This window comes from Marmota flaviventris, chromosome 19 (assembly GCF_047511675.1).
Source record: "Marmota flaviventris isolate mMarFla1 chromosome 19, mMarFla1.hap1, whole genome shotgun sequence".
Lineage (NCBI taxonomy): Eukaryota > Metazoa > Chordata > Mammalia > Rodentia > Sciuridae > Marmota > Marmota flaviventris.
In genome coordinates, this window is record NC_092516.1 from 16609471 (window position 1) to 16636256 (window position 26786).

At 39.4% G+C, this 26786-nt stretch overlaps 1 protein-coding gene across 3 annotated transcripts; it reads right to left on the reverse strand.

The window, feature by feature from the left end:
- Nucleotides 1–26716, reverse strand: Palb2 (partner and localizer of BRCA2). Of its 3 annotated transcripts, XM_071605628.1 has the most exons (13): nt 26495–26716; nt 24373–24432; nt 24156–24255; nt 20761–22224; nt 17794–18476; nt 17373–17444; nt 15311–15472; nt 13696–13781; nt 12648–12809; nt 10650–10766; nt 6751–6838; nt 3869–4017; nt 1–497 (listed from the first exon to the last, which is right to left on the reverse strand). In XM_071605628.1, the coding sequence occupies exons 1-13, from the start codon at nt 26540–26542 to the stop codon at nt 287–289; spliced, it is 3402 nt and encodes a 1133-aa protein (XP_071461729.1). In that variant the 5' UTR covers nt 26543–26716; the 3' UTR covers nt 1–286. The 3 variants fall into 3 exon arrangements, with proteins under 3 accessions (XP_071461729.1, XP_071461731.1, XP_071461730.1); XM_071605630.1 differs by lacking the exon at nt 15311–15472; XM_071605629.1 differs by lacking the exon at nt 10650–10766.
- Nucleotides 26717–26786: the final 70 nt, after the last annotated feature.

Below are 26786 nucleotides of genomic sequence, written 5' to 3' on the forward strand. Positions count from 1 at the left end.
TTTATCAAAATAAATATTTATTGACATTTGAATTTTTATATACACTTCTTAAAAGCAAATGTGCAAATATTGGGAATACAAAAACTGACCTAAAGCCCTTTCCCCCAAAGTAAGTATAAACAAATATTCAAGATCAGTAGTGCCACCACCAGCAGAATAAAAATAAGTCTCTCTGGATGGACACAAGTAATTATTTTAAACGTCATTCAGATATTCCTTTACAGTTGTACTCCAAAGGGAAAAAAAGAGGCCCACATATCCAGAAAACTGTTATTTCCCTCTTAACTTATATGTAGCGATATATAAATATATTTCCATCTTTTTGTCCGGCCAGTAAGTGAGAATCTGTACCAGACCATTTAACAAAAGACCAATTTTGGTCAGAGATGGGTGGAAGGAGAGCAGTGCAATGACCCAGAAGTAAGTCCCAAATGGCAATTGTCCCAGAAGTCAAGACTGCTGCTGCAAAATGATCTTTCACGTCCCCTTCTAGGAACCTGGTATCAAGCAGAGAAGAGACAATTCAGATTACATGTCAAAAAAGCTTTTTTTTTTTTTTTAAGTAAAAAAAAAAAAAGCCCCAAACCATGTTCCCTAAAGCCCTAGAGCACCAACCAGAACAATCTCCCTGTGGCTGTGAGTGCCCAACCTGAGAGGACCAGGGGCTCGTGTGTGGCACTGCAGTCCCTGCCTGTCCTCAGATTGCACACCAGCCCCCGGAGGCCTTCCTCCCTCTCTCCACACTAGCCAAACCCAGTCCCCTGCAGTGGCTTTGCTCTTACTATTCTCTCGCCTGGGCAGGCTCAATCCCCAGATCTCAGCAAGGCTGGATTCCTGTCATCATCAGGCATGTCACCGCCATAAAAAGGCCATACCCAATGAACCATCTGAAAGAGCCCACATTTGTACCCTGTCCCTTCTGTTACATTCTCTGGTTTTATCTTTGTAGCACTTTGCACTGGGTGAGATTATCCTACTGCCATACTTGGTGGGGTGTCTCCCCTACGAAACCATAAGCACCATGAAGCAGAAATCTGGTTGCCTTTTACCAGCCAGCTACCTGGGTTTGGATTCCAAGTTCTAGAATGTAAGAGTTATGTGATCCTGGGCGTAAACTAATTCCATCAGCAAAATAAGGATAATAAGGGCACCTGTTTCATAAGACTGTTGTGAAGTTGAATGAAACAGTTCATATAAAAAGCTTATGGGCTGGGGTTGTGGCTCAGCGGTGGAGCGCTCGCCTAGCACATGCGAGGCCCTGGGTTCGATCCTCAGTACCACATAAAAATAAATAAATAAAGATATTATGTCTAACCAAAAAAATAAAAAAAATAAAAAAGCTTATAAGGGGGCCTGGGGATCTAGCTCAGTTGGTTGAGTGCTTGCCTCACATGCACAAGGCTCCGGGTTCAATTCCCAGCACCAGCAAAAATAAAAACACTTATTAGTACAATCCATGCCACACAGGAAATGCTCAGTAAAAAATCAGCTTTCAGCTGGGCACAGTGTCGTACGCCTGTAATCCCAGTGGCTCTCAGGAGGACTGCGAGTTCAAAGCCAGCTTCAGCAATGGCGACGAGTTTAGCAACTCAGTGATACCCTGCCTCTAAAATAAATAAATAAAAAGCTTTTATCTGTTATTATCATTCAGTGTCATATCATCAGCACTTTGCAGAGCCGATGCCTATGCAGCCTCAAGGAATATTCTCTGAATGAACAGAATGATATTTATATCCCCTTACTGCTACCCAGCTCTGAATACCTAACCCTTTACTCTTCGGAAGGTCCTCCATCTTTTTGCTCCCGAACAATGTGAGCCCCACATACGGCATCTGGTGCACCTAACAGCAGTCTCTAGTATTTATTTCTAACTTCCACGAGATTGGAAATAAAGGTGCTTTGTTATGCTCTCCTCCAAAATTTATCTGTTGAAATTTAATCATGATACTCGGAGGTGAGGATTTTAGGAGGTGATTAGGCCATCAGGGCAGAGATCACATGAACAGGACGGTGCCCTTATAAAAGAGGTCTCAGAGAAGTTGGCTCATCCCTTCTATCAGATGAAGACACAGTGAAGAAGTGCCATTTATGAATAAGGAAATGGACCTGACCAGATGGAATCTGCCAGTGCCTCGATCTTGGAATTCCCAGCCTCCGGAACTATAAGGAATGAGCTTCTGTTATTTGTAAGCTACCTAGTTTATGGTATTTTGTTATAGCAGCCCGAACAGATACTTCCCACAGGATTGGCATTAAATAGGCTTTCAAAGTTTGCTGAATAAATGAGTTTAAAAATTAACAGGAGATGGGTGCAGTGATGCACGCCTGTAATGCCAGTTACTCAGGAGGCTAAGGCAGGAGGACTGCAAGTTTGAGGTCATCCTTAGCAACTCAGTGAGACCTTGTTTCAAAATAAAATAACAAAAAAAGCTGGGGATGTGGCTTAGTAGTTAAGTGCCCCTGGGTTCAATCCTTGGTAATCCCCCATGCCCCCCCAAAAAAGTGACAAAGGAAATGCTTGACCAAGTAGTTATCTTCATCTTCAGTTTCTAGGGCAATTACTACAGTTCTCTCTTCACACCCAAAACAGCAAGTTCTATGTGTAAACACAAATTGAAGATAATATTTATGATTTTTGCAGGTGGGATACTAGGGATTGAACTCGGAGTGCTCTACCATAGACCTACATTCCCCAACCTCTTTTTATTTATTTTGTGATAGGGTCTTGCTAAGTTGCCAAGACTGGCCTCCAATTTGTAATCCTCCTGCCCCAGTCTCCTGAGTTGCTGGGATTACAATTGTGAGCCACTGCACCTGGCAGTTATGATATTCTTGCTAAAAACATTTGCAGAAGTGCCACAGCTGGCCAAGTGTACATGGACAGAAACTATCTTTTGGAACAAGCAGGTTTGGCACAAGGTCCAAAGAAACAGGCATTAAAACCATCCAGGTTCCTCATCCTTACAAGTTATTAAAGCTAGACTCTACTCTGGATTGACTATATTTTTCCAATCCTTGCTGCTAATTTCACACATCAATAAAGGTAGTCTCCAGGACTTACATGTTCAGATGTTGCTTTGTTGACCTAACAATATCCACTACTTCTAAAGTTTATCAAATCAGAACCCCCCGGGGTGCCAATAACTGTGTCATTAGTGTCAGTCAATACCCACGTGTAGAAATGTTTATCAATAAGTAACAACTGCCTGCACAGTGGAGGCTCAGTCAGATTTCAAAGTGAAGATGTCTTCCTAAAGTGTATTTAAAAGTTCCTTAATTTAGGTCTTAAGGAAAGAACATACACTGTGAGGATTCCATAGAGAATGTGCGATACTCTGTGTATTTAAAATATTTTCCTAAAAAATAAAAATAAACATTTTCCTTACAGAAAAAAACAGGGCTTGAATACACATGTGTTTTTTTGAGGGGTTGGGGTACCAGGGATTGAACTCAGGGGCACTCAAACACTGAGCCATGTCCCCAGCCCTATTCTGTATTTTATTTAGAGACAGGGTCTCACTGAGTTGCTTAGGGCCTCACTTTTGCTGAGGCTGGCTTTGAACTCATGATCCTCCTGCCTCAGCCTCCCAAGCCACTGGGATTACAGATGTGTGCCACCTTGCCCAGACTGAATACACATTAAAAAAAAAAAAAAGGCAATCTAAGCTCATACCGATGGGGATCAATGGATATAAGGGAATCTGGGAGTTTGACTCAAATCAACTAACTTCATCCTACTTCTTAACCTTATTATTATAGTATTTCATGTTTTCCATTCATTAAAGTGACACAAAGGTATCTCGTTTTTGTATTTGCAGAGTGCCTTCCAAACTGTCACAACCACAGATCAGCAGTCACAAGCACTTGCCTTCCAGCCTGCCCCTGTGGGAGACAGTACAGCATCATGCCAACATTCAGGGTCGTCTTAGGGTTAATCACAATCAGCTGAAACACAGGGCTGCCCAACGCCTCCCTCTCTTTGGCACAAGAGTGACTCAGAACAACAAACAGGAGCCCCTAATTTAAGGAAAAAAAAAATCAATAACCAAATACACCATGAAGAGCATGTTTGGCAGAGATAAAAACCAAAGAATAATAGGAATGATCAACAGGCTCCACAATACCCAGGACTGAACTACTGGCTTCATTTTTTCTTCAGACAGGAATGCTGACATTACCACCAGGCTGGACTTCCAGCTTCTTGAGCACAGGGCTCCCGATATGTGCTTCGGCCAGTCTTGCCAAGCAGGAATCTAACTGACCCATCGACTTCCTCCATGACTACAACATCTCATGCAAATTTCCATTTGCGGAAATGTTGTACAGGGAAGGAGGACACAGAAACACATATAGGGAGTCCTCGAATTATAAATACTCACCTGCAAGTTGTTTTTTGGAAATTCAGAACACATTTTTCCAGAAAAACAACTTAAAAAATATTTTAAATTGTAGATGGACACAATACCTTTATTTTGTTTATTTAGTTTTTATGTGGTGCTGCAGATCGAACTCAGGGCCTCACACATGCTAGGCAAATGCTCTACTATTGAGCTACAACCCCAGCCCCTAAAAACCACCTTTTAAGGGGAGACTAGAGTCTTAGCCCAGACCATAATAGTCTATTTGAAACTCAGACACTATTACTCTCTACTAAGGTAATGAAGAAAAAACTACAAAAGATAAAATAAACAAAAACAACAACAAAAGATACTGTCACATATGGCTGTTTCTGTGGGAAAATCTCACCCAGTTTTTAAATTACAACTTCTAATAATATTAGTGTGTGTATACATACATACATACAAATATGTATGTACATGTACAGACATATTATACATTGAAAGTTCTCTTTGGGACTAAGGGAAAATTAAACTGTAAGGTAATTTTACGATTAGCATTCATTTTCTACTTTCTGCATTTTTGAATGAATTTTTAAATAAAAATGAATTACCTTTGTATTTAGAAAACTTGAGAATCTTAAAATGTTAAAGGCCACATACTTAATAAAGAGTTAACACACAATGGCCCACAGGCCAATTCTGACCCAACACTTATTTTTCCTGAGGTAAGAATATTTTTCAGTTTGAAATGGTTAATTAGGGCTGGGGATGTGGCTCAAGCGGTGGCGAGCTCGCCTGGCATGCGTGCGGCCCGGGTTCAATCCTTAGCACCATACACAAAAAACAAGGATGTTGTGTCCGCCAAATACTAAAAATAAATATTGAAATTCTCTCTCTTTCTCCCTCTCTCTTAAAAAAAAAAAAAAGAAATGGTTAATTATATGAAATTTGGATTTCCTAGCTCACAGTTTTATTAGAATACAGACACATCCATTCATATATGTCTAAGGCTGATTTTATGCCATAATAGCAGAGTAGAGAATTACAACAGAGACACTATTTTCAGGGAAGGTGAAAATATTTGCTATGTGGTCCTGGATGGAAAAGTATGCCAAGCCCATCTGTGCTCTCTGGGGATGCAGATAAGTGGTAGAGCACTTGCCTAGCACATGTAAGGCTCTGGGTTCATTTCCAGCCTACTAAACAAACAAACAAATAAAAAGTGAACTATTATTATTTTTGAAGGTTGGCTTTATGGGGAACTGTTAGTGTCTAACATCTGTTGCTGTTTTTTTTTGTAGTAACAGAGATTGAACCCAGGGGGGCACTCTACCACTGAGCTCCATCCTAGTCCTTTTTATTTTTTATTTTTAGACAGGGTTTCCCTACGTCGTCCAGGTGGCCTCATATTTGCAATCCCCTGCCTCAATTTCCTGAATAGCTGGGAATGTAGAGGTGTGCCACCATGTCAGGCCTACTTAATACATTTATGTTAAATGTTTTAATATCAAGAAAGTATTAATGCTGTAACACAAAAGATATAAATTTATTTAAATGCACAATAGATAAATTCTAGAGACAAATCCAACCTTCTTGCTTCAAGGATGAAAAATGTTAGGCTCAAGATTATGTGACAGGGGCTGGGAATGTGGCTCAAGTGGTGGCGCGCTCGCCTGGCGTGCGTGCGGCCCGGGTTCGATCCTCAGCACCATATACAAACAAAGATGTTGTGTCTGCCGAAAACTAAAAAATAAATATTGAAGTTCTCTCCCTCTCTCTATCTTTTAAAAAAAAAAAAAAAAAGATTATGTGACAGATTTTCTAAGATCACACATCTTTCATGTTTAGAGCGTCTGGGTGCTGATGCTCTCAGAGTCACCACTGATACCCAGTGTCTACACGAGCACTGAGCCTCTGCTTGTGGCTTTAACAGTAGATGCTCATGTGGGTTAGTCCTCACTTGGGGACAACTAACTTCAACCTGTTTGGACGTCAAAACTAGACTGTAAGTTAAGTCTATTAACAACGGTAAGTAACTACGTTTGTTTCTATATGAGAACACTTAAGCTCAAGAGAAAAACATGTCTAAGACAATTTAATCATCCTCTCTAAAGGTACTCATTCATATCTCACATCATTTATGGCAATGTGGTCTGGAGTCATATCTCATAATAGGCATATTTTTTAGTCAACAAATTCATAACTGGGAATAAACATTTGCCTATAAGTCATAAAGCCAGGAAATTCAATAAGTAACTACATTGAACCAACACTTATCTTCATTCATAAACATCATGAAAAAACAAACACTGATATCCAGTTTTGGAAAAACTGTCAACAGGGAGGGTCTGCTGGTGAGACCAACAACAGCATGTAAGTCAACACCAAGCGGTCCCAGAGCAGCACTTACCATTTCAGAATAGGCTTTGTGACAGACGGAAGCTTGATAAGAATCGTCAATGTGCATCTTTTTCAGGAGTTGACCAGTTTTTAAATTCCTTAAGACACCAGAAATAAATAAGCTGATCACATTCTTCCAGCAAACTGGTATTCACATAATATTATTTATCACAGCATAAATACAAGGTGACCAAGGGAAAAACTAAGGGACACAGCACTTCATTTTTGTTTATTCACAGATTTAGCTCAAAGCAGAACTACAGGTTAACTTTGCCAATAGTTTGATAGTTTAGCCTTAGCTAAATAGACCTATTTATCTGCTCCACCACTAGAGATAACTCTCCAAATTCCATGAGAACAGTTTTCCATTATCTCGTTTTACTTGGTATTGAACAGGCATATGGGACAGTACTATGTTTATGATTTTGCTATGCCTAAATTTTCCATGGGGGACAACGGCCAGGAAACCAAACTTGGTTGGGTGAGACTATACCAAAAACAGATCTAGAGTCGATCTCCATTATACGTTTACACTACAGCTAGACCAAGTTAATGAAAAGAGAAGGGAAGACTGAGAGTAAAAAATGGAAGAAGAAAGTAGAGAAGAGGGTGAATACAAGGAAGAAGGACAAAGGGAACATTTGTGGGAACCACGTCCTGGCTTTGTTGAGGATTGTGACTCTGAGCCACAAGATGAAGTCCAAGTTCCTTCACGGCATTTATAACCCTCACGAATCCAGTGCTGTATGCAATACTACACTATTCGCTTCTCCCTTGCCTGAAATTTTACCAAGCTTAGGACACTGTGTATATCTGTGGCTCTAGATCTTTGGTCAAGTTATCTTTCCTCTAAAGGCCAGTTCCCGTCCATTCCCCATTGCAGAGATGATGTCCCAGCTCCTCCAAGATGCAGGAACTCAATTTAGACCCTCTCTCCTCTTATGAGTTCAGTCTTCTCCTCTCATCTAATTCTAGTACTGTCCATATGCCTCATTTTGTATTTAATATATGCTATGATAGGATTTAACATGTTCATTCAACAAATACAGAACTTTCTTTGGTGAGAAACTGTGTTTAAAAACCTGAAGAAAGAAAATTAAAATTTCATGGGCACATGCAAGGTTTTCCTACTAGGAAAACCAGAATACATTCATCCCCTACAAAAGTTGGCATATGCTCTATATTCAGCAATTGCTTTTTCCCCAGATCCCAAAGCATGTTGCCCAAACCTCTATCACTTTGAATGTGTGTGAAGTATAAAAGAATTTCACTGGAATTATACACTGTGAATTGTAAAGGAGTCTTATTTACCTACTAGATTTTAGAAGCCTTGGGGCCAGGATTCAGATGATTCATCTCTACATCCCTCAAAGAGAATGGGACACAAGTAGAGATTCAGTTATCTTTTGATTGTTTGAAAAATGTTGCTCAACAATATAGCTTAATCAATATAAAATATTAAAATTCTAGCAAGTTACCAAATATGGCCACTCAAATCCCAAGTGTAACATGAATCACTATAGATATCTAACAGATCAGATGTTAAATATGATGCTGGGTGTGGTGGCACATGCCTGTTATCCTAGCACTCAGGAGGCTGAGGCAGGAGGACTGGGGGTTCAAGGTCAGCTTGGGCAACTTAGTGGGATCCTGTCTCAAAATAAAAAATAAGTAAGGACTGAAGATGTAGCTTAGTGGTAAAGTACCCTGGGTTCAATCTCTAATGCCCAAACCCCCTCAAACAAACAAACAAACAGATAGACATTACATAGAGCCCAAAAGGTCAAATGATAGTTTCTTCAGATAATATGATTGATGTCATTTGAGTACTAGCCTAGGCAAGGAACTAGGGAAAGCACTAAGAACAGATGCAAGACATGGCACTTATCTTCAATTGCCAGAAAAAAGAAAAAATATATAATGTAGTAACCAGTAAGTAAAAAACAAGGGCTATATAAATTTAAAGAGGGAAACATCAGTGAAACTGAGATGACAGGAAACTCAAGGCAGCTGTGGGGTGAAGATGTTCCTTAACAGGATATTCTGCAAGGGAAGCCTAGTAAAGAGATCCCTCCCCACTCCCGACCTTTGTGATCTTTTTTTTAAAAAAATATTTATTTTTTTAGTTATCGGTGGACACAACACCTTTGTTTGTATGTGGTGCTGAGGATCGAACCCGGGCCGCACGCATGCCAGGCCAGCGCGCTACCGCTTGAGCCACATCCCCAGCCCCCCTTTGTGATCTATTACAACCCAAACGCCAAAGGTATACTATTAGAAAAAGGGCAGGAAAAAAAGAAGCTAAGGAGTACAGAATACCAAAGAAGACAGTTTTGTAGTAGAGCAACGGGAAGCGGAAGGTGAAGAGAAGTCAACATGGCGGGAGTGTAGCTCAGTGGTAGAGTATTTGCCTAACATGCACAAGCCCCTGGGTTCAATCCCAAGTACCCTGGAAATAAAGAAAAAAAATGATTTGGTGGTTGAATATTGACCAATGGCAAGGAGACCAATTATTATATTTAAGTCCTGAATCAAATAATTAAGGTCTGGACTATAGAAACAGGAGAAAGAATAGAAAGACAACTTATAGAAAGAATAATGCCTTCAAATAAGACTGCACACAAACCCTGGGGAATGCACCAGGAGTGGATACTGCTGTTCTAGGTGGCAGGGCCTCTGGAAATGGTGTCTCCTGGACAACTAGAACAATGAAGGCAAATTTCAGAGGCTCTCTAGTGGAGAGAAGACAAAGTTTCTCTCAGTGGCCATGTTTTCTAGTTTATTTCCAGAGGGCTGGGGTCAGATGATACATAATAGATAGGGTAGTGTGACACTAATAACTTCCTCTTACTAAGACCCATTTTAGTCCCAAGGAAACAGTTAACAGACAAGGCTATTGAGCGGGAGAAAAAAAAAGTCAATATATTTTCCTAATAAATTGAACTTATAAGTGCCTATAGCTGGATAGGGCTCTCTCCTGTACTCAGACAATAAGTGGCTGGGTGGTTAGGGACTCTTCCCTATACTAAACTTGTTAATTTGGTTCCTATATGTTATCAAATATGTTATATATGTTTTGTACATCTAGTAATTTTGGATTATATCTTGATACAATATGTTGCAAAAACTCTGGATTCTGTTAGGTTCCTCTGAAAACACTGATTATGTTGTTTGCTTGCTCTAGTAAACAACTAACCTGGCTGAATTTCAAATGCTGAAATTCCAGTTCAGTTCTTTTGGCCTTACTTGGGTTGCTCACAGTCTACCCCGGGCAATGCAGATAAAGGATCAGTCAGGTGGTTAGGTAATAATTGTATTCAGAATTTTGGGTTTCCTCTTTGGTCTCCTTTTTAGGACTTTTCTCCCTCGCTTTCTAGCTGCTGTGGCCACCTGAATTCTGTCCTTTGGTTCTTTAAGTTGGCAGGACAAAATGTTTGCTATTAGGCTTTTCGTCACCCAGAAATCAGGACTGGGGACTGCCCCTGGCTTAAAGCTTTAAGAATAAAAAACTTGTTCTGTGCCATTTCCTCCTTCTAGGTGAGAAATCCATTATCTTTCTTCTTTTTCTTGCTTTCTGGTGTCTTCAGATGGTTGCTTTTATATTTTTTTCTAGAGTTTGTAGTTATTTGAGGTAGGAAAATTCATTTGACAGAAATTACTCAACCATTAAACAGAAGCAAAAACAACTGTACATTTTTACAATAAAATTCCATTTATTTTAAACTAGTCTACTCTAAATGAATGCAACTCTCTTGGTAAGACAAGCATATAACATCTGACAGTTAAAAAAAACCCCACTAACAACAGCCATGTTTATACAGTCTCTTATCTAACCGTCACTGTCCTGTACAATCAGAGGCATACCCCAACTTAAGGATGAGAAAACTAGGACCTCAAGGGAAAGCTTACCAGATAACAATGTTGTTCATGATAGTAGTACCAAGCAGAGCTTCCTGCATCCCTTGGACCTCACCAAAAGTAAGTATAGTCTCTTCAGGGGGCATCAAAAACTGTTTTTCTTTGCTTCTGAATTTAAAACAGTATTAAAAATTAGTACTGTACACTAAAGCAGTTTTTTTTTTTTTTTTTTTTTTGTACCAGGGATTGAACTTAGGGGCATTACCACTGAGCCACATCCCAGCCCTCTTTTGTATTTTTTAAATTTAGAGACAGGGTCTCACTGAGTTGCTTAGCACCTCACTTTTGCTGCGGCTAACTTTGAACTCCTGATCCTCCTGTCTCAGCCTCCCAAGCCGCTGGGATTACAGGCGTGTGCCACCATGCACGGCAACAAAGCAATTTCTAAGAAGAGCTTCACACATTATTGAATTAACATAATAAAATTTAAGCTAACACTGAAAAAAAAAATTAAGCAGATAACTGTATATTCTAAATTTCCTACAATGAATTCACATTTCTTTCCTATTAGCTACTTGGGATGTTGCAAGTATCTCAATATCATCATTTCCAATATTAAGCTCAAACTTTCTCTTTAAATCTCATTTTTTTTCACATTTTTATCTCAACAACTATACAACCATCTACCCAGATGACCATCCCTGAAACCTGCACATTATTCTTGTCTCCTTCCTCTCAATCTAGTCACTAACCAAGTCTTAGTGACTTTATTGTCTTATTTCTCACAAATTTGTCTGCTTCTTCCCATCTCTACTAAAAATTTTGTAACTTAAGCAAACACTTATTTCTGTTTTGTTTTATTTTGCAGTCCTGGGGATTGAACCCAGGAGTGCTCTACTATTGAGCTACATCACCAGATTGTTTTATTCTTTTGTTTGAGACAGGGTCTCACTACGTTGCTGAGGCCAGCCTTGAACTTACAATCTTCCTGCCTGGGCCTCCTAAGTCACTGGGATTATAGGCATAGGTCACTGAGCCAGCTAATTTTTTGTCTCTTGCCTAGAATAATGCCACAGGTCATGAATAAATAAGACAAATAAGGTCCTTGCCATTTGTTATTAGGAAAGATGAATAATAATAGTGTAACCAGTTGCAGGTACAGCTCAGTGGTAGAGTATACATGCTAAGCATGCACAAGGCCTAGGGGTGGTCAATCCCCAGCATAAAAATAAAATCAAAGGGAAAAAATAAAAGAAAGAAAAGAAAAAGTGTAATAAGGATATGGCAAAGAAGATGTCCGAGTTCAGTTTTCTACAGGTTGAATTTGAGATGTCCTCAAGATGTCTAAAAAACAGGCACAAAGGCCTGGAGCTGGAGAAAGAGCACAGAACTGAAAATGGATGTTTCCAAGTAGTCAAGTCAGCATCTGGAAGGTCACTGGAGCACTGGCCACCAAATGTGTGGAATGAGGACTGGGTCCAGGACTTCGAGGTGGTACTCTGGACATGAAACCCAGGGCCTCACACATGCTAGGCAGGCACCTACCACTGAGCTACATCCCCAGCCTGGCTTTGAGGTTCTTCTTCTTCTTGTTCTTTTTTTGGTACCAGGGATGTTCAGCTACCGAGCCACGTCCCCGGCCCTTTTCACATTGTATTTAGAGACAGGGTCTCGTCGAGTTGCTTACGGCCTCGCTAAATTGCTGAGGCAGGCTCTGAACTCTCAATTCTCCTGCCTCAGCCTCCCGAGCTGCTGGGATTACAGGCATGCACCACTGAGCCCGGCTGAGGTATTTCTAATACATAAGGGGAACGCAGAGATTTAAAAGAAGTCTGAAGAATAATCAAACTCTATTCACTGATGTTCCCCGCTCTGCTGACTTCTTTCCTGTCATATCTGGCCTCTGCTTTTCTGACTTGCTTCTAGGTGGTAACCTGGCACTGAGACATTCAATACAGAAAAACAGGATCCTAATCATCTCCTTTCTCTGAAACCTGTGAGAAAATGCTTCTCCATCTAATAGTCACAATCAATCAATGCTTTGCTTACCTTCCGTCCTCTGCAAAAGTCATGATTTCCACTTGCTGATCACAAAGGGTCCCACTGCTACTAACGAGCCTCCTCCTTGTCAGGCCAAGCACAGCTTTTATGTTTCCAGATTTGAGTAGTACTTGTTTTTCACTTTCATCCTCAGAGGAACAAAGTAATGCCCTGAGGAAAAATGGGGAGAACCCAGGAGTAAGCCCTCTTTTTTTGGTACTGGGGATTAAACCCAGGGGTGCACCACTGAGCCACATCCCAGTCCTTTTTATTTATTTATTTTTAATTCTTTTTTTAGTTGTAGATGGACACAATACCTTTATTTTATTTTTATGTGGTGCTGAGGATCGAACCCAGTGCCTTCCACATGTGAGTAAGCACACTACCACTGAGCTATAACCCCAGCCCCCTTTTCATCTTTTGAGACAGGGTCTTGCTAAATTGCTGAAGCTGGCTTTGAAGTTGCAATTCACCTGCCTCAGCCTCTGGAGCCGCTGGGATTTCAGGCATGCACCACCATATCCAACAGAATACATACAACATTTGTCTGTATATATTTTAATATTTAATATTAAAGGGCTAAGTGCAAATTTCAAATGGAAATTTCAACCAAGGATGCCATTTGTTGATTTTTAAAATATTTTTTTAGTTGTAGATGGACACAATATCTTTATTTTTATTTGTTTATTTTTATGTGGTGCTGTGGACCAAACCCAGAGCCTCATGCATGTGAGGCAAGTGCTCTACCACTGAGCTACGACCCTAGCCCGATTTTTTTTTTTTTTGTAAACAAATCTCTCTTTAAATCTAAATCCAAATTCTTTTTTGAGACTGAAGCCTAGAGCTGGCTATATACCTGTAATTGTAGCCACTCAGGAGACTGAGGCAGGAGGATCCCAGGGTAAGGCCAGCCTGGGCGATATAGCAAGATCCCCATCTCAAAAAACAAGACCAACCAACCAAAACCCTAAGCCTAGGTGATAACCTCCACTCAAAACAAGATGACAGAGACAAAGATAAAGGGAAAAAAAGAAAAAGAAATCACCTTGGGAATTACCTGATTTCTCTGATCTCCAAACTTCCCAAAGCCACACATACAAGATTACAAACGTCGGGCACTGGAACTATTTGTAACACAGGTACCTAAATAAAACAAAGCACACTCAAATTATATTTGGTTGTTTAACTTTAATCTAAATGTTCCAAAATTTATCACATTCTTTTATATTCTCACTATACCAAGACTGTTTCCGACATGTGAACAAATGTGAATAGGTTCAGAAAATATTTTCTTTTTGTAAGTTGTAAACCTATGTATACTATTTGCATAAGTTTAGTTGGCATTTCCTTCAGCGGAAAAAAAAAATTCCTTTTTTTTTTTTGAGATAGGTTTTGATGTGTTGCTCAGACTGGCCTTGATCCTTTGAGCTCAAGTGATCCTCCTGTCGCAGCCTTTCCAGTAGTTGGGACTGCAGGCGCACACCAGTGTGCCCACTGAGTTAGCATTTATTTAATGCAATTTATACTTATGATAATGGGAATAATTAAGTAAATTCTAACAAGTGAATAAAGAGAACATTATGCTGCATTTAAAACTATATATTTATCTTAGTTGTTCAAGAAGCTGAGGCAGGAGGACCATTTGAGCCCAAGAGTTCAGGGCTACCCTGGGTAACATAGTGAGACTATCTATTAAAAAAAGAAAATTATGTTTAGGTGCTGGGAGTATAATTCAGTGGTAGAGCATGTGCTTAGCATACAAAAGGCCCTAGGTTCAAGCCCCAGCACCAAAGTAAATAAAAAACTAAATAAAAATGTTTATTCACTGAATAAATATTTATTGAGCATCTCTACTGAGCACAGGGCTAGAAGCTGTGACTACAATGGAAAACAAGAATGAAATATAAACCAGTATGAAGAACACGTTAGCCACCAGGAAAAATGCTTACTTACATGGTAAGGGAGAAAAGACAGATTAAAAAATTTAAAGCACAATAGGATTGCAACCATGAAGCTCTGCATGATAAAGAAAGCAGAAATGATGTTTTGGTGAAGGGCAGGGAACACAGGTTTAAGCTAGTTTAAAAGTCAGAATGGACATGAAATTCAAGCTCCACAAACAGGTCTTGTGTAAAAATTATTTTTTAGATAAACAGGTAATAAAGCACATCTTGATGGCAGAGTCTAGATGGTGGGTACATGGGTGTTCAGTGTACCACTTTTCTGTATGTTTGAAAAAAAAAATTTTTTTTGGTACCTGGGATTGAACTGAGGGGCACTCAACCACTGAGTCATATCACTGCCCTATTTTGAATTTTATTTAGAGACAGGGTCCCACTGAGTTGCTTAGCGCCTCACTTTTGCTGAGGCTAGCTTTGAATTTGCGATCCTCCTGCCTCAGCCTCCTGAGCCACTGGGATTATAGGTGTGCACCACCATTCCTGGCTGAAAATTTTCATAATAAAATGTTGAAAAAATAAACCAAAATCTTTCTGCTCTGTCACTTCTGGTCAGAGATCCCAATGTTGCCAAGCTGTTCGCTATATTATCACACAAATGACTACTAAGATATCTAAGATTCTTCTTTTTTTGAGGTGCTGGGATTTAAACCCAGGGCCCCATGCATGACATCCCTGAGTTCCAGTTCCATCACTTCTAAGGTTCTGACTTACCTCTGTGAAATGCCAGGTGTAGATTTTTTCCCACTGCCAAGTATCCAGAGGTCTCCAAAGAGAAACTACATATTCACAAGCTGTTATGATACATGGCTCCTTAAAACCAGCTCGTTCCCACCACATGGCACTAACATCCACAGAACAGGAACCAGAAGGATTCTGACCCAGAATGGTAACAACAGTTATGTTAAAGGGATACCTGAGGTCTGTTTTATGAAAAGAATAAATATAAAAAATGACGAATTACAAGGATTAGATGAAGTACCAGGTAGTAAAAAGTTTTATGCACATCAAAAGAAAGAGTTCTGTGGATCTTATTTTAAAATATTGCCTATAGACATGTACATGATGACAGATTTAAAACACGTAACTCCAGGATAGGATAAATTCTTTTTTTTTTTTTTTTTTAAGGATCAGTGGTTGACAGGGCTTGGGAGGAAAGAGCACGAGAAGGTAGAGAGTAAGAGAGAGAGAGAGGAGAGAGAGAGAGAGAATTTTTAATATTTATTTTTTAGTTTTTCGGCGGACACAACATCTTTGTACGTGGTGCTGAGGATAGAACCCGGGCCGCACGGATACCAGGCGAGCGTGCTACCGCTTGAGCCACATCCCCAGCCCGGGATAAATTCTTATTTAAGCACAAAAGGATAGTTCATGAGAACTTAATAATTTGGTAACATTCTGGTAAGCCACTCATGAATTGTAGAGGGAGTTACATTGAAATCACATATAATATGCTACCTCTAATTATGATGAAGAAAATACTGTGTATTGAAACCCCCAGAACATTTCCAGGAGAAATTCACAATTGTACACAGATTTATTAAAAATAAGAAAAATAATGTTAAAAAAAAAAAAAAAACGACAAATGAACAGAAGGAAGAAATTTTTATCAAGGATAAAACTGAAATAAGTTAAGGAGAAATGCTAAAAAATATTCAATTAATACTTAATACAGGGGCTGGGGTTGTGGATCAGCAGTAGAGAGCCTGTCTACCGCATGTGAGGCCCGGGGTTTGATCCTCAGCACCACATAAAAATAAATAAATAAAGGTATTGACAACTACAACTAAAAAATAAATATTAAAAAAGAATTACTAGGGCTGGGGATGTGGCTCAAGCGGTGGTGCGCTCGCCTGGCATGCGTGCAGCCCGGGTTCGATCCTCAGCACCACATACAAACAAAGATGTTGTGTCCACCAATAACTAAAAAATAAATAAATTCTCTTTCTCTCTCTCTTTAAAAAAAAAAAAATGTTCAAAATGAAAAACTGAACAATAAAGACTTAAAAAAAAAGTTCCTGCCTTTAAGTGGCAGGTGTCATTTAAAAAAAAAAAAAAAAGATTTACTACAACCACAAACTTTTTTGGAAGACCAACAAAAAGGACAAATCTCTTAAATCTGATGTAAGAAAAAAATACTTTAGAAACAGAACATAGGTACAGTATCTTTTTACGATATTTTTTAGTTGTAGATGAACATAATAACTTTATTTTTATGCTTAGGATCGAACCCAGTGCTTCATGTGTGCTAGGCAAGTACTCTACTACTGAGCTATAACCCCAGCCCATCAGTGGTTCTTAACTGGAGAGATTCTGTACTCCAACCTCTACCTCTAATGCCACTTGTAATGTTTGGAGACATTTTCAGTTATCACACAATAAAGCCAAATTTCACTACATCAAAATCTGGAACTGCTACACATTTCCTTATACATCACCAAAATGATTATCTTAGAAGTATACCATCTGAGTAGGAGAGGTACAACGACTCTTATCTCAGTGTGTCCATCAAAATGCCTGATTTAAATTTAGTCCCTAAGTTGAATTACTTTGCTCTTGGCAGTAGCCTCACATAAACTTTGAGGAAAGCTCAAAATAAAAATACAGGTAAATATTGTAAAAAAAAGAATTCAAAAAATTTTTTTTCCTCTAAATCTCTTATGACTGTCTTTAATAAGAACAAGATGGTATATGGTCAAATTCAATTTTCTTATCAACTCCTTAGATTTTTCACATGTATGTTACAAGACACATAATAACAGAATATTCTTCTGACCTTTAACTTGGAAATCAATTGTAGGCTGCCCGGGTTTAAGCTGTCACAGGTGGGAAGATCTGCTACTTTAGTCTGTGCAAACAAAAGCCACACCATTAATATACACTTTATGTATAAGGTTGGCCTTCACTCATTCATCAAAATATCTATCTCATATATTATTTTCTCTAATAAGAGAAAAGTTCCAAATGCAACTGCTTCATTGATGGCAAAAAACAGGATCCCCTATGTTTAAAAATATATTTTTAAATTAACCTTAATTTCTCCAGAATGAAATGCATGTTCACAATGAAATCATGTTAAAGAAACAAGTTAAAACATTCTTAAACATCAGGAGGCAATGGTGAGGAAGTCATCCTGTCTGTATTCCCTAAGATATTTCATTCTTTCAGAGAAAACTTCACAAAAGAAACACTTGTACCTGTTCAATGGAATGTTTATGCAACTCCAGGCACCTATTTCCACAGAGCTGATTTTCTCTGAAAGTGAATGACTCAGTGGGTAGAGGTGTTGCTTGGAGGCCAGAGTCATGGTCATGGGCAGGCTGTTCTTGCCTACCTGACACATGCAGGCTGGTTCCCAGTTTGGGTGAGCTGGTGGAACTGTCGTACTGCTTACTGTCACTAGCCAGGCTGACTGTGTCTTCCGGGGTAGAAAGCTGGGATGTAGAGCAAGTTTGTCCAATGACCTTGGCAGATGCTTTTTCACAGTACACCTGGGAACCAAGGGCTGGAGTAGTGCCTAACATGGGGAGAGCAGATGAACACAGGTCCACAGGGGGTGTGCTGTTATCGCCAGACGCAGAAGTATTTAAAGGAGTAAAAAGTATCATGGACGAAGAAAGGCCCTTGTTGGTAGGCTGGTGTTTTAGATTTGGTATTTGACGATGTGCTTTTCTTAGTATAGCAATAAGGTCCTCTTCTGAGTCCTCCATTTCGGCATCTATTTGTTTAGGACTCAGTTCCTCCAGAACAACACAATCGTCCTCTTTAAGATACCTCTCCCTGCACATTTTTGATTCCAGAGGCTCAATAAGTTTTTCCGAGCAGGACTTCAATTTTTCAAGCATAAGAGGCCCAAAGTCGTCTTCAGGTAACTGAAAGTCTGTGACATTGAGAAAAGACAACAGTTGCTTTAAACTTAGCATTTCGTTTTTATAAAATGGAACACTGAAAGCATCATCCAAAGCTAAATAAGCGTTATTAATGGAAGAGAGGGAGTCCTCTTTTCGACAATGAACTTCCTTCCCTAAAATAGAAAATTAACCAACAATAGTAACAAAACCCAACAAGAGATATTAATATCTAATAGTGAGTTTTTAAATACTAAATAGTAAAAAATGTTCATTACTTGTCCTACTCATGACTTTGAAACCTGAGTGAAGGGCTTAAAATAATTACAGAGCCGTGAGAAGTGTCACATGCCTTTAATCCCAGCCACGAAGCAGGCTGCAGCAAGTGGATAGCAAGTTCGAGGCCAGCTTGAGCAATGTAGTGAGATTTCTTACAATTACTTTTTTTTTTTCTTTTAAAAGGATTAGGGATGTAGCTTTGAGGTATTGCACTTGCCTACCATATACAAGGTCCTGGGTTCAATCCTGTACCTTCCCCCAGCCAAGATAAGAGGTAGGTGGTTAACTAGCAGCTATCCTTTCGCAGGACCTCACAGTGTGGTACTGACAGTGCTAAACGGGAGATGGAAGAACGGGGTCAAGTCCCAGCTTAACCACTGACCTACTGTGCAGCTGTGGGTAAGTCAATTTATTTTCCCTTTCAAGCAAAAATTTATTTCCCAGCAGCTTGGTAAGCAAGAGGATCACCAGTTTGAGGCCAGCCTTGGCAACTTAGTGAGACCTACCTCAAAATAAATAAATAAAGAGAGAGAGAGAGAGAGAGAGAGAGAGAGCTGGGGCTGTAGCTCAGTGGTAAAGCATCTCTGGGTTAAATCCCCAGTAACATTAAAAAAATAAAAACAAAAAATTATTGTTCTTAAAGTATCTGGGGTCATATACTATTCAAAATGTAGCTGCATATAACTGATGAACCAGTACAAACTGTCATACATACGTATAATGTAATATTCAGTTCTTAAAAAAAAAAAAAAGAATAAAGTACTGATACATGTTACATTGTCTATGTATTCTGAAAACATCATAAGTGAAAGCTGTTAGACCCAAGGGTCACATAGTAATTCTATTTATATGAAATATCCACAGTAACTAAGTTCACAGAGATAACAGATTGGTAGCTGCTGAGTGTAGAAGCAGGGGGAAAGGTGATAGAAAGCAAATGCTTAATAGGTATGGCATTTCTTTCTGAAGTAATGAAAATATTTTGGAACTAAACAGAAATGGTAGTTGCATAACACTGTAAATGTACTAAATGCTACAGAATAGTTCATTTAATTTAAAAGTTAATTTTAGCTTATGTTAATGTCACCTTCAGAAAAACTTTTCTAAAAAAATGTAGCTGTAGGTTACTAAAATCCCAGTGGAGCATTTTGAAATATAAGAACGAACATTTCTAGATTACTGGCATGCATACTTCTTGATTTTGTTGCATTCTTGTTGACTTCAAAGAAGGAAAAAAAGTCATGATTATTATTTTAAGTTAATTTAGTAAATTACAGCTCACACACTGAAGTCTATGTTCAAAGGTACAGAGCAGCCCGCTGCCTACTTTTGTACAAAAAGTTTTATAGGAACAGTCCCAATTACATATTGCCCACGGCTGCTTTTGCAGGACAGCTGAGTACTTAAGGTGGAAAGAATAAAACTTGGTCTATACAGGGTGTTTGCTAATACCTTACTTAAAGCCACAGCGATAATCCAGGTTTTATGCTCAGTTTATCAGATATGATTAACTCCTGAGAAAATGAATAAAGCTAAAACTACAATATATCCTTGCTTGTTATCCTCTAAAATCTTGTCCTTTTGATTACATGATCACTTCTAATAGTTGTTCAACAGATGCTCACTCTAAAACACACTTCTGTTTATTTCAAAACACTGTCTATATTAGTAGTATGCAACAATAGTAAGAATAACAATAACAATAATAAAACCTTTGATAAACACCAAATTTAATTTCCTTTTCAGTGTTGATTGGCTTTTTCAATCATATGAGTGAACTCTAGTACCACACTGCCAGGTTTCAATCTTGGCACTGTTATTTCAATTAAATTACATTAATTAAAGTTGTTGTCTCCCTGTGCCTTACTTTTTCCTTAACTGAAAATGAAGATAAAAATAGATTCTCCCTTATGTGGGGAAGCTGTGGTGATCCAATGAGCAACCGCACAGCATTCAGAAAAGTGCCAGGCACAGTAATTATCAGCCATCATCATTGTCATCAAACACAACCTAATTTACCTTTAACTCTCTTCTTACCATGAATAATGGCTTTTTCATTCTGCTGCCTGCCCAAGGTGACTTCTTCATTGGATCTGTTAACACCCAATGTGCTGAAAATTGGCCAAATCAGTTCACTATGACCTAGTGCTGGGGTGCAGACTGATTTCCTTTTTCCTCTGTGTCTTCTACCAGATGGCTGCACAAGAGCCCTCCTAGAACAGAGGTTATCTTCGGCAGACCCAGGGGGAGAGCTGATGTGAGCTGGAGAGAGAAGCTCCTGAGGAGGACTTCTTGAGATTGCTTGTCCTGTGCACGTGTCCAAAATCTCATTTTCACTCTGGGCACTATTTTCATTGGAAGGGTTTAAATTTTTAGGTGCTTCCTTACTTTTATTTTTAAGCCCCTTCTTCCTGCCACCCAAGTGATTTTGAATTACAGCTTCCAGGGCTACTTTCTTCTGGCAATCGGACATGCGACGTGTTGTTCTAACATAGTATTCCGCTGGAAACAAAAGGCCTTCAAGCACTGTGCAAGAATGTATTTGATTTTCTGTAGAAACAGAAGGGACTGCTTCCGGGCTAAGACTCTTAGATTGACTTAGAACCTCATTTTCTTGAACATTTTCATTTCTATCATTAAAAGCATTAATGGGAGATTCCTTGGTGTGATTTTGTTCTTTTAAGTTTTGCTTTATCTTTGCTGATAAGTTATTATAAGGGAGTTCACTTGCAGAACATGAATTATCTGCCTCTAATGCAGGACTTCTAGGCAGCTGGCCAGTGGTGCCTGCAGCTTTATTTACTACTGTGCTATCTGGAGAGACAGTCATTTGGTGGCCTTGTACCTCCGGGTTTATGGGTGAAGTAAGGCTAATGTTTTTAAACCCCTGAGTAATGAGTTCACAATTACCTTTAGGAGGTATATGTTCAAGGTACTCATGATTACTGTTATCTGGTATAGTCTGCAAAGGATCTTCAGTGTTACTGGAGAAATTATTTCCTTTAAATGGGGTATCAACTCTTTCTGATTTGGCAGTTGATGGAATTAATATATTCTCTCCATCAATTTCTACAAGTGGTGCTGGAGAATCTGGAATTTCAGACTTACAACTTGAAAGGGAGGGTATTTCAGTTACTGGTGACCTAGGATTTTTGCTACCGATTGCTTCCTGTTTCTTTAGTCTTTTTCCAGAGAGTATGAGTGAATCAGTGTCAAAGAAACATTCGCCCTCCTGTGAGACATGTGCTCTCTTTGGCTGCCTCTTTCTTCTCCCTGGAAGCTTACTCTGCCTTTTCTCACTACCAGGGCCATTTGCCCTGAAGGGACAATGTTCTTGGATGTCAACCATTCCTGAAATACGTAATTGTTCTTCTGGGCCATCTTCAGGGTTAAAAGACTCAGGCTCAGCAGCAAGTGTTATAGGTGTCTTTTCTCCAGTGTTGCCATCCAGACGGGCATTGATTTGTAACTCCGTATAAGGAGATCCTTCATTTTTAGGTTCTAAGGGGAAAAATATATACAAATATTATTTTCCTTTTAAAATGAAACAATATAATTATACTGAAAAGGTGCTTTTTAAAATGGAAAGATTTTTTCTTTATCACAATTATGTTTTCTCTTAATTTAAAAAAAATTCTATTAATTTCTTTTGGTGCTGGGGACTGAACCCAGGGCCTCATGCAGGCACCAGCTGAGCAATGCCCCCAGCCCCTCACCTGTTTTGTGTGCATGTACTTATTTATTGTGAATACTAGGGATTGAAACAAGGACCTTAACACATATTAGGCAAGTGTTTCATCACTGACATATATTCCCAACCCTTCTTTTTCATACATTTAATTGAGACAGAGTTTAACTAAATTGTCTGGGCTAGCCTCAAACTTGTGATCCACCTGCCTCAACTGTCCAAGGAGCAGCAATTACAGGCATATGCCACCAGACCTGGCATCTTCTTTTCTTTTTCTCAAGTAATTTTAACATCACTTTCTCATTTCAAAAGCCCCTAATTTTACGATTAAAAATTACTTGAATTCTGACACCAAAAATGACTAGTTTTTTAGAGTACTTTTAATCTAGACTTTTTTCTCTATGCACATGTACATATATCTTTTTACAAAATCATCTTTATGTTAAACAATATGAAATGTGAGGGGGAAAAAAGAGCAATTAAATAAACAACTATATGTATAGTTTTTTGCTCACAGAATGGGAAACAATACTAGCAAATCATATCTGATAAGAACTTAGGCAGAACCCCTACAGCTCAACAACACAAAGTCAACCTAGGGCTGGGGATGTAGCTCAGTTGGTAGAACATTCACATAGCATACATAAGACTCCAAGTTTAATCCTCAGCACCACAAATAACATAACTTAATTAAAGGTATTAAAAAAATAAAATGAACAAAGAACTTGAATAGACATGCTCCTAAAGAAGATATACATATCACTATAAACACATGGAAAGATGTCTAACATCATTGTCACTAAGAATTCTGTACCTAATAATAAAATATATATATAAACTTATACATGGATATTTATTGCAGAATTATTCATAATAGTCAAAAGTGGTAACAACCCAAATATTCACTAACTGATGAATGGATAAACAAATTGTACATATTCAGTGGAATACTAATCAGCTGTTAAAGGAACAAATTATTGACAGAAGCAAGGATAAGTGTATGGATGGATGGATGCACACTGAAAACATTACGTAAAAGAAGCCAGATATAAAATCCCACATATCAGGGCTGGGTCTGTGGCTCAGTGGTAGAAATGCATGCATGAGGCACTGGGTTCGATCCTCAGCACCACATAAAAATAAAATAAAGATACTGGGTCCACTTACAACTTAAAAAATAAATATTAAAGAAAAAAAATCCCACATATTGTAAAAATTCCATTTCCATGGAATTTCTGGGGTAGGCAAATTCAGAGACAGAAGTAGATTAGTTCCCAGGGATTGGGACTAGGAAGGAGTAGGGAGGGCTGTCAATGGGTACAGGGTTTCTTTTTGGGGTTATGAAAATGTTCTTGACTTAAGTGATTACAGTTTTCACAGTATTTGTGGATATGTAAAGAACCACTGATTTGTACAATTAAAAGACACTCTACCACTGAAGTACACTCCACCTTGCCTAGCAAATGCAAGGAGGATCTGGGTTTGATCCCTAGCAAAAAAAAAAAAAAAAAAAAGTTAAGTTTTATTAAAAAAAAAACATCCTTCTAATATTTAAACGTGAAATTGGTTTCTCAACATTGAGGAGGGAAAGAAAACTAAATAAACATTTCAACTCAAATATAGTTTATTGCTTGAATTTTATGGTAAAATGTATTGCTTCTTATCTGCTGGCTGTGGAAAAGGATAGCTTAATGTTCCTGGAGAATTATAGTAAAACAAGTATAAATAAGTAGGCTGGATTTACCTGAGTGGTTTAGCTGTGATGAGATTTCCTGCTGGATCGAGCAATCCTGTTCTGCTGTTTTCTTAACAGAATTCTTAACCTTCTCAGCTCTTTGGGCACGCTGGAGAAAACAAAAGCAGCTCAAGAAATACCTTCTTTTTAATACTTCATTACCGTCGAGAACTGTTTTGATATATTTTGTACCACACCTTTATCTGAGAGAATACGATTCACCTACCTGAAGGCGGGCCAGTGTCTTGCTGTATTCCCTTTTCAAGAATGCTAATTTTTCCTTCAACTGGAAGAAGAAAAAACACCAACAATGCTGAGCAGTGGAAAGGTAGAGACACAGAGCCTATCAGACAGGGGTCAGCGGTGCTCAGTGGGGTTTCTCAGCCAGAAGCAGGGAGGGAGTGGGTCTGGCCCACATAAATCTACTCTTAGCTCTCAAAAGCACCAAGCTCTTTACTCTTAGAATCTTTGCACAAACTGTTCCTTTCACCCAGAGCATGTCCCCCTTTTGCCAATTCATCCTAATTCCTTTAAGCCTTAGCTTAGATTTTTACTTTCCTGGGATAGATTAGGCACTCCATTCCTCTCTGTGCTACCCTTATCACAGTATTTACAGTACTCCAAATACAGATTAGGCACTCCATTCCTCTCTGTGCTACCCTTATCACAGTATTTACAGTACCAACTAACTATGTTGTCTTTTTAATTCTGATTCTTTTCTCCCCATTCCCATGAGATTCTTGAAAGTGGCAGGAGCTGTCACCCTATAGTCATTCAACAATCATTCTCTTGTCTGCTAATGGTCCAGGTGTCTCTAGCACCTGGAATATAACTGATACCCACTAGTATCAGTTTTTGATCCAAGTGCTAGAGATAGAGTGGTCAATGCAATTTACACCCAGTGAAGGGTACAGATAATATACAAGAAAACCGATAAGATTTCACATGGTAATAAGTACCTAGATAAACTGGGTGATAAAAATGGTTAGGGAGGCATTACTGAGGAACACCATTTCAACTAATTGACTTGCCCTGATGGAGGAAGTTAGCTTTGGGAAGATCAAGGGGACAGATATTCTGGACAGCAAGAACCACAAATGTGAAAGCTGCATAGTGGGATGGGATAAGTTAATTGAGGAGCACATAGAATGCAGAATTCCCAGGCAGGCACACAGTAGATATTCAACAGAGATGCATTAAATAAAAAAAATAATGAATTGGGCTGAGTCAAATTATGATTCTCTAAAAATCTGGGTTCTCTTTGTCTATCTGGCTTTGGTGGTTCAAAGGATTCTGAGCTGCAAAGCCACATGTCTTTTTTCTGCTTTCTAGGAATCTTAGAAGCACTCATCCTTCCAAGATCATGTAGTTTATAAATGGCACCATTTAAACTTAAGTAGCAGGGCTCTAGTTGATGCACTTAGCTCTCTATGCTACCCTGCTTTGCAACAACCTTATCAAGTGCTGGGAGTTATCTTGTTTACTTGTAAATTATCTTTTCACCTCCACAAGAGGGTAAGAAAACTGATGGGTGATGTGAATGAGTTTAGTACACTTCTAGCACAGTTAGCACGAGATGCAATCAAGTTAACAGCAGCACAAGAACCTGGAAACAAGCTAGAAGCCTCTAAGCAGATTAATATTTAAAGAAACAAGGTCACTTCCAAACTACACCATCCTCACAGAACTTTTTTTTTTTTTTTAAATAAGGTAAGTGAGGGGCTGAGATTGTAGCGCAGTGGTAGAGCACTTGCCTAGCACGTGTGAGGCCCTGGGTTCGATCCCCAGCACCATGTAAAACTAAATAAACAAAATAAATGCATTGTGTCCATCTATAACTGAATTTTTTTTTTTTAAATAAGGTAAGTGAACATGTCCTAACATGGATATTAAAAATGGGCAAAAACAGAACTTGCAGAACCATTCAGATCATGCACTTATGAACATTCTCCTCCTTAATAAGTACATATGACTTTTTGGTGGCTCCTACCACCACACACACACACACAGATCTGGATGTACACAGGCGTGGGGTGGAGGAAGTCCAGATTCCGTGTGCGCGCAGGGAGGAGGAAGGATGTCCAGGGGGACTCAAGCTTTATCCCCGAAGCTCTGCACTTTGTATTTATGCATTGCTACTGTAATGAAAATTTATCTTGTTTAAACGCCACCACGTGAGCACAAAGCGCCGGCCCTCCACACTCTCACTTCCGGTGCCCCCGCAACCCTAACAGAAGGGTAGGTCGGGGGGAGGCTGCTGCCTCGGACAGGGGAGGAAACCAGACCAGGCCGAAAGTCCTAGGCAGCGGGTCAGAGTCCCGCATCAGCCCTCCCCACGCCCGTGGCACCTTTTCCTTCTCCGCACAGCTGAGGGGCTTCCCGGGAGGCTCTTCCATTGAGCTGGAGGCCGAGCGAAAACAGCAGCCCCGGCTCTGCGGACGCGGGGACCCAGTTGGACCTAGGTCCAGGAGGCACCCCGGGAAGGAATAGGGAGCCGGGATCCCCTCAGCGCGCGATCAGCTGGCCCACGCGAGCTCAGCGCGCGCCCTCAATTCCGGCCAATAAAAATACACCGCTCGGCCTGCGCATGCGCAACCCGGGATTGCCGAGCAACAGCGCGGGGTCGTCTAGAGGAGAGCC

What these genes read in the sequence shown, in the direction of transcription:
- Palb2 (XM_071605628.1), bottom strand. Translation starts at nt 26,542, where the DNA reads ATGGAAGAGCCTCCCGGGAAGCCCCTCAGCTGTGCGGAGAAGGAAAAG. An exon ending in AGACACTGGCCCGCCTTCAG is followed by an intron (nt 24,256 to 24,372) that starts GTAGGTGAATCG and finishes TGTTTTCTCCAG; the next exon opens with CGTGCCCAAAGAGCTGAGAA. An exon ending in ATAAACATTCCATTGAACAG is followed by an intron (nt 17,445 to 17,793) that starts GTACAAGTGTTT and finishes TTGTTTGCACAG; the next exon opens with ACTAAAGTAGCAGATCTTCC.